This window comes from Temnothorax nylanderi, unplaced genomic scaffold (genome assembly GCF_030848795.1).
Source record: "Temnothorax nylanderi isolate EJ_2023f unplaced genomic scaffold, tnyl_v1.0 TNYL_tig0184_pilon, whole genome shotgun sequence".
NCBI classification, from domain to species: Eukaryota; Metazoa; Arthropoda; class Insecta; order Hymenoptera; family Formicidae; genus Temnothorax; species Temnothorax nylanderi.
Genome location: NW_027249246.1, coordinates 40,239 through 48,928, shown reverse-complemented (window position 1 = coordinate 48,928; position 8,690 = coordinate 40,239). Strand labels below are relative to the sequence as shown.

Genomic DNA, 8,690 nt, shown 5'->3' with positions numbered 1-8,690 from the left:
AAGATAATTTACCGTCCCATTCTCAAGATATTTAATTTCAAAATTAGGTAATTTTAACATTGGTCTAATAGGAAAAGAGGTATTTTCCTATGAATAACACGAGTTTGCGAAAAATCTTTTGCCAAAAATGTCCGAACAATATATATCGATGGAAAGAGGACACTGTGAGGAAGCCTATAGTTGAAGGTGAACACGATCCACCGTACAGTTTTTTTTAAATTAATAATTAAAGTTTGGTTTCCGGTGCTCAAGCGCTGACTTTCACAACTCGAGCGTGGCGACGTGGCAACGCTGCATGCTGGGATCGTCGGCGTAAGGTTAGGTGTGAGTGCTCGCAAAGACAAATGTGTATATACGACGGCTTTGACGAAATATAAAGTGCTGCTATAAATTATGCTATAAATTAACTGATAATTAAATTATCAGCGAAACGGTATTGCCGAAATAGATTATCCGGAAACAGTGATAATATTACTGTGGGAAAATCGAAAATAAAACTAAATGGGAAAAATCAGGGGTGTAGTACATACATTAAATCAGTTAGAGGTAATGTAATTTTATCGTATTTGTGATTTCTAACATGAATGTTCGAAGTACAAGTAAATTGTTATACCATTTTTGCGTCTAATTTATTCTAGCTACTCGAATTTTATTTGGTTAACACGAGATGAGGAATCTTACCCGATTAAAACCTTGTTATATATCACATTTTTGTATAGAAAATTAATTTTAAAACGTGCATAACGCAGAGAAAAGGGAAATAAAGAACAGGATGCGGGGGTGGAATCAATATAGTCGGTAATGTAATGTCAAATTCGTCAAAATATTTTATTTATTAGTTTTTACTGTTTAAATGTAATTTAACAGTAATTTATATTTATATTTTTATACTCAATTTTTTCAAATTTATTGTCCTAACAATCAAGATAGCTATAAAAATCTCATCTCTGGGAATGGACACGACACTGCGAAAGCCGGTGAAGAGGCGAGTATGATTAGCGAAAGATTAGTATGAAAGACGGCTGTCCAGCAGCAGGTAGGCAGTTGTCGAGCATCGAACGGTGTACATCTCTTGGCTGCACCTATAAAATAAAAAGTGAAAATAAATTGTATACATATAATATCACTATAATTTCAATGTGTAATATATTCAATTTTTGGTCATTAATTTTTGTCACTATGTATACATTTTTGACGTTATTATCAGACAGCCCAATTATTTGAAAAAGCTAACTGGCCATTCTTACGTATAATAGATATAGCATACACTAGCCAGTCGAGGCAGCACACCCAGTATGTGGCAAACGCGAATGATTGTTAGACTCCGATGCAGAAGATGGCCTTACTTCCATCCCTCTCTCCTCGTTCGACGAAGCAAGGAAATCGATGACTTTATCGATAATCTTTTTGTTCGATGTTACTCGGGGTTTTCCATTGACACTTACGGCCAAACATAGTTTGACACCGTCAGCGCCAGATCCATTGAACGCATCACGAAGGCTGTTCATATTGATACCGGCAGCAGCGATTTTCGACATCATGTTCTTCGAAATATGATCTCTTAGGCACTGAAGAGTTTCTAGAAATTGCGCTTTCTTCTTTGCGATTGCTGGCCGTTGCAGTAAAGTCTGCAATCTCAAAGCCCCAGCCGTAATTGCTGTATCGCTTACTTTTAAATGAGCTAGTAAGCCGTACAGGATCTGGCAGTCAGTTAAGGCATTGTGAGAACCAGCTATAATTCTTTCCCATTCCTCGCCCTTCAAATATAACTTTGCGAGCTCTTCTTGTTTTTTAACTTTTCCTTGTCCGATGAGTGGAATTGTATCGCACACTCCATAAACACCTTTGACAAAACTTTCCAAGAGACCGAGTCCTTGTAGCCAACGCATGATCCGCGGTGCATCGAAGCGTACGATATTATGTCCGAGCAGCAGCGCCTGTGGACCACATTCTCCGAGGAAGCGTATAAATTCTTCTCCTACTTCTCGTGGTGGAATCGTCGTCACTACCTTACTGTAATGATGTAGCTCTCCTCCAACCACTGATAATCCAGTTTTTTCTGCTGCATGACAATTTATAGATTGGGAAGGTAACATGTACCGTGCGAACTCCTGATCGCCACACTTCGCTGCTATTTGAACGATGTCTGCAGTAGATGCCAGACCAGTAGTTTCGATGTCAACGATGACTTGCGGACTGTCTTCACGGAGAGGTTCATCAATTTCACAAGTTGTTTCGATAGGAAGATCCAGTCCCATACCCGATTGATAAGTAATCCCTTCCCTGCTCTCTCGTGCTATGGTGATACGTTGCCTTTTATTTTTCAAATAACATCGACGGCGTTTTGCTTCGAGTGTGGTACGTTTTACAGCTATTGCTCGTTGCAAGACTTCTCTTCGTAGGCGGTATTCTTCAGCTATCGTTCCTGGCGGTAATCCAGCTTCGACTCTTACATCGATGATGTGTTTAGCTCCAACATTTTTCTGACAGACTGCTGCTGCCACTCGCAGAAGGATAGAACGCGAAGATGAGTAATGTCTGGACTTCGGTGCTCTGGTGGCCACCATATGGTTAAATGATTCATTGAGTTGAGACGATCCCCCTGGCGCAACTTTCAACACCCGAGATGTGAACTCCATCAAGACCCCATGAAGTGCAGTTTGCAGACTTTTACTGAAAAGAGGTTTTCCCTTCGGTAAACTTTTAAACACGTACTCCGGATTGTCTTTGGCCTCACACCAAGTGCCGCAGTTGCTATGGCTCCCAAATATATGCTCGGCAATGCTTAATAGAGCTTTCGTCGTAGCTTCAGTATTTCCTTTATTTTGGTCCAAGGCATAATTGAAGCATCGCTTCAAATATGGGATGACAGATCCTCTGTCAAGCTCTCGATGGGTGCTGGCCAACTTATAAAGTTTCCCCGTGAACTTTTTACGCACATGATTGGAATCCGACCACTTGACGACTCGATGTGAAGTTTCTCGTTGGACTGCTGCGATTGTGGACGAATCTTCATCCCCAATAAGTGTTCCTATTCGGATTCCAGCTTTTTTAAAATCTGGATTTTTCACCATTATTTGAACCGCTGTATCTGCCTCCATGGATTTCGCACTCCCCGACCAATTTTTGGTACACTTGTGGCTGTTAGGTGAGTGGCCCTTTCGGCACATGGCACAGCATGTGCTCTTCACGCCATAAGCCAAGAGTTTCTTAGAGCGGAAGCCGCCAACAGAACCCTGACCGCTCTTACTATCGTATGTTCGACCGTTTCCTCGTTTCTGCCAGCCAAAGTCGTACGAGACTGTCACGTCGACTACGGACGCTGCAGAATCTTGCGAATAAGAGTCACCGCTTGGAATGTAACTGTGTAAATTATTAATAACATATATACACACAAGTAGTTGAAAACAAACAAATAGAAAGCGTGCAAAACTTTTTTTTAGTCTTCCAACAAATAGTGCTTAGAGAGAAATAGAAATAAAATCATTATAAACATATTAGAACATAGTAGAAAATAGTAGCATGTATAAGATCTCGGCGACTTTTAGGGTCAGGGCTAGAAATGCAAAATGAGTTAGAGTATGCAAGTAAACATCAGATGCAGGAAAAGTTAGACAACCATTTGAAGACAACGGCTGTAATAAAAATTACAGAAAATTATAATTTATTAAAATCTGCCCCGTTTAGAAGAACCATGCTAGTAATGAAAAATAGAGAAAAGCTGGTAATCAATCAAAAACAGGAAAACTGCCAAAGCCCATTCAAGAACAAATTAGGATGGGGAATATTTAAAGTAAAGCACGTACAACCTGCTGGAACATTCTGGATGCGTACTAGACGAAATCTAAAAACCTAAATAATAAAAATCCAATTATAGTAAGGCACATTATTATCATTATTTATTCTATTATTATCATTATTTATTCAGGGATTTCTTAAGCATCAGAATAGTTTTTCGCTGTTGGAATCGAGGATTTCTCTTGCTGGTACTATTGATTCTGCAAAAACAACAAATTTAATATAGCGAAGGTACGGTTTTTGAAATACAAAATATTGTTATATAAAACTCACTGCGTCGAGGGACATTCATCAGCAAGGGTAAGAGCCTTTTCTTCTATGATAGCACTCCAGCAGGATCTATCCGCAACTCTAATAAATGCTTCTCCAAATTGTTCTTCGCATTTCTTTAGCACTTGGTGGGTTATCGGTGGAACATCCATTGCTGTGAGTAGTGTTGTCAATTGCTCGTGTCCAACACCGGAATCTATGCAACCTTGGAAAATAAAAAAATGGTATTAAACGATGAACATTTAAATATTTAATGTCCATTAAGATTACGTATTATTATGAAACTTGTTCTGAAAACTAGCATAGCTTGTAACAAAGCAAAAAATATTCTTTGAAAGCCAGCGTAGGTTCTGGCGAAGCATGAAATATTCTATAAAATCTAACGTAGCTGGAGACACAGTATGAATCTGTTTTTGAAAGCCTGCTAAGCTTACGACAAGATGAGAAACTTGCTCTGTAAGCAATTTTAGCTTACAACAAGCTTTAAGGATAAAAAGTCATAAAAAATACTATTATATTACAAATGTAATAGCTTACCAAGAGCAACTGCAGCATTGATTTCGTACAATGATCTTCCTTTTTCTACTGCTGTCCTACTCGATGTGTGAACTTCCTTTATACACAAGCAGTTGTGGCACTTGATTGCGAACACTGAAGCCAAGCCGTATCTCTTTTCAGACTGTACGAAATCAAAGGAGAGTATTGTGGCACATGAATCGCACTTTATTAGCTTGGAAATTTCAGCAATTTTTATTAATCTGTATCCATGCACTTCACATTTAGGGTTTATTGATTCCATAAATTCTTCTTGATGTATTTTGCGTACTTTTGCTTCTCTAGCTTTTTCCAGGTGTTCAATACTTCGCTTCCTTCGTTCCACGTCTTGCTATTTAGCAAATTTACCACCGATCCTGAGTTGGTTCATTTTGGAAATTTGAATGTTTGTGCCGAGCTCTGACACTTAGATTAGGTTATATCACAAGTACCAAGTGTACCAACCGCACGAACTGCGCGGCGTTGCCAAGCCGCTGCCCTCATCTCGTGCATGCGGAAAATTGTTTGTGTAAAAAATTACATGCACCTTGTGATATCATATCGACTTTTTCCATCGAAAATATTAATGCGAAATTACTGTACTTCAGTAAATCGCCAATAATTTAATCGAAATAATATCCGAAGTAGAGCACTCAAGAGTTGGCACAAGTTAAAAATTAGTCAAGCGACGCGTTAACACACACTTCATTTTAATCTATTTCAGGCAAAATATTATTCTACAACGTAAAAATTACTTACTAATGGTCTTTTTACGTCGTTACGAAGCTTTGCGATGCATTATCCTATTTTTTTATAATCATATAAATGATTTGATAAAAAAATCATAAACATTGTTTTGACTTCGGCCCTTCATCATCGAACTACCTTAACTTTTGTAACTACCGCTGAAGATGGCTCAAAGCTGAGCCGAAACGTACGGATCGATGTAATGTATCAAAACGACGAATAAATCAGTTATTTCTGATATTACGCACTGTGATCTGCGTCTGACCCTCATAGCCTTGACTTCTCCTATTTTAATCTCGAGGGTCCTCATATTACTTTATTTATTATTTTGACTTTTCTTTAATAAAATTTTATTATGTTCTTTGAAGGAGTATAAATTCTTCTTTCGAGTACATGATAAAGACTCTTTCTAAAATTTGTACATTTTAAGACTATTATCAAGAAAATATTCTTTCTTAAAGACAACCGTTACTTACTAAAAGAAAAAAAGTAAATTGAGTAATCGCTTTTTTAAGCAGTACAATTGATATTTTCCTGTGTATGCATGTACACACGTATGTACATACGTACGCACAAAAAATTTTTCTATGTTGTTAGAAAATTTTATTTCTATTTAAAAAAGGCGAGAAACTATCATCGCTCAGGACGGGGGCCCGGCGTTACGCGCCGCTCGTGCCGCTTGTAGTAAACAACTGCCCTGAACTGCGCTTGGATTTGGCGGTGGGCCGGGCCAATACGGCAATTTTTAATCATTAATAACTCATCAACTATTGCGAAAATTGCAAAATGGTACAGGACTTTTCGACTCAGTTTGGCTCGCTCTATCTAAATATGAGAAAAGTACCAAACATTCAGGGACACCCTGTATATATAATTTAGTCGGCGCGCAGTCAAGGTTGGAAAATATGTAAAATAAAAATTTAAAAAACTAGCCCGTCTTCTATATTCGTGGATATATATGGGACAATCCACGTCACTTTTACCCCCCATCTGTCCAAAATTGGTATGGACGGATTTTAATGACTAAGGGCGGAAAATGTTCGTCTTGAAAAGAGCTTTCGAAAGGCGTGTGGCATATATGCGCAATTCAACATGGCGTCATAGTTATGGCTGCTTAAAGGGATAAATTCAAAATTTCAGATCCAACATGGGCAGATAAAACGGTGAAAAGTAACTAAATTCACGTGAAACTCAGTATTTGGGGGATTTTGGGGTCGCTGATTACGAATCTGAACGTAAAATTGTGAAATTCAAAATGGCGGATGCAAATATGAGAAACGGACGAAAATTCCAGTAAATGATCTGAAAACTCTTACTGGAGGGTTTTTTGGGTCGCTGATCACGAATTTGTAGCTAATTTGTTAAAAAACAACAGAAAAACCGTGTTAATTGAAATTCTACTCTTAGCGTTACCCAGAGATGACGGCGTGGACGTGGTAGAAATTCATCTCCTAGAGTAAAAGTGACGTGGATTGTCCTATATATATATATATGTTCAAAATAAAATTAGATCAGGCCATGTGTAAACGACCCGAACAGATCGTGGGCTATGGCGCACAGTGGGAGGAAATGCCGTTTAAGCCGGACAAAAGATCAAAAATAAAATGTTATATTCGAAAGTATATTAACATTTTTTACATTCAAAAATGTCCAAACATTATGAAAGAATGTATTCTTATTGCATATATAGCCTGCGTGTCTTTGTTTCGTGGTTAAAACGTGAGCGTTCCAAAAGCAGTGAAAATATCCAGTGCATTATACTCTATTTGCATAGTTCTCAATTTTAATGAAAACCTTAAAAATAAAGCAAATAAGTTATTTTCTATTTTTAGTTTTATTAATATATTTTAGTTTTATTAATATATGCTTCATACAACCGTTTACATTTACTTCTTAATGAATTAATATTAATCTAGTCATTCAGTAATTATTTCTTATATTTATAAAGCTATTCAATAAGTGTCTCGTGTCATACAAAAGACCCAACGTAAGCCAACACTAAAATATTTGTATAAATTGAAGACCTAAACCACGAGCTTGAATCTGAAAAAAATATTATCTGCGGCTGCTTGCGCTTTTGTTTAAAAACAAAAACGCAATCATACTGGTTGTTTTTGGATCTAAATGAATGCTCACAATGAATATCGATCTATAATTCGCTTTATTGCACAGACTTCGCGCGCTTTCGTTACATGCTCTTCCGCCATTATTACTATTCTGTCTTCTCTTCTATCCTCTAGCCTCGACTCCGTACACTATAGCCTCGACTCCCTACACTCTAGCCTCGACTTCCTACACTCGGCTGAACACGCAGCGAGTTCGAGCTTGAATCTCATTTTCCATTGCAAAAACGTATATTAGTGCATAATACGAGTATATCAGCTTTATTAACATGTCGTTTAAAATATCCAGGCGTGATCTGTTTGAGTTATTAATGGAAAAATCTTTGGAAGCGTGGCCTATACGATACGAGCAGGTTGACTGCCATGTTAGGACTGCTTTAGGCGAGAATACATCTGATGAAGTGTGGAAATTAGTGAGAGAGAAAATTCACAATCATTGTGGAACTGTGAAAAAGAGATGGGACAATGTAACAGAAAAAGAGAAAGGTTTTTAAAGAAATATGAGAGTTGGCTAATGCAAAATATTTCATTGATAGTTCCATCTATTTCTTCAGGTTTCAAACCTTATAATTCATTTTTTATAATATACACCCCAAAAAAAATAATAACATTGTAACATTAGTGAGAATCATCTTAGCACAATTATTACTGAATACATTTCAGAAATTAATTTTGTAATTATTGTAAAAATCGTTGCAGCATAAAATTGTACAATTATTATTATTCAAGTAATAGTAAAAAATTCTTTTTACTTTTTATTTTTACATAACTTTGCGTCATTATTTTGTCAATATTTAGAACTTATAATTGTAAAATTCTATTTCAGCAAAAGATATGCGTTTTGCAGAATCATCTTGAGACAATTATTGCGAAATGCGGTAAATGGAAAGATGTAATAATTGTGCATTTATTGCAAAAGTTTCCTATCTGGGAGATTAGAGGAAAAATTACTTCGAACGTAAAATACTTTTTTGGGGTGTAGTAGGGGAGACCGGGGCTAAAAGGTCAGTTTTTTTTCGGAGCCGATTTTTAACAACAAAATAAATAATTGAAGTTAAATGTGGTATACCACTGTAAAGAGTGAACCTTTAGCTACAAAATTTATTAAGGAAATTTTTATCTACGTCGCTTTGTTTAACCGGTATAGAGCAAAAACGACAACGGTGCAAAAATTGAAATCTCAAAAATGCCGGGGTTTAAGCGTCACCCCCCCAGGGC

General features: G+C 37.1%; 1 protein-coding gene across 1 annotated transcript; it reads right to left on the bottom strand.

Annotated features, from left to right (window-relative positions):
* Nucleotides 1-1,561: 1,561 nt before the first annotated feature.
* LOC139778462 (uncharacterized) lies at nt 1,562-4,220 on the bottom strand. Its single transcript, XM_071716396.1, has 3 exons — nt 4,072-4,220; nt 1,671-3,363; nt 1,562-1,579 (listed from the first exon to the last, which is right to left on the bottom strand). Exons 1-3 carry the CDS (start codon nt 4,218-4,220, stop codon nt 1,562-1,564), a joined length of 1,860 nt encoding a protein of 619 aa, XP_071572497.1.
* Between the last annotated feature and the right edge of the window lie 4,470 nt (nt 4,221-8,690).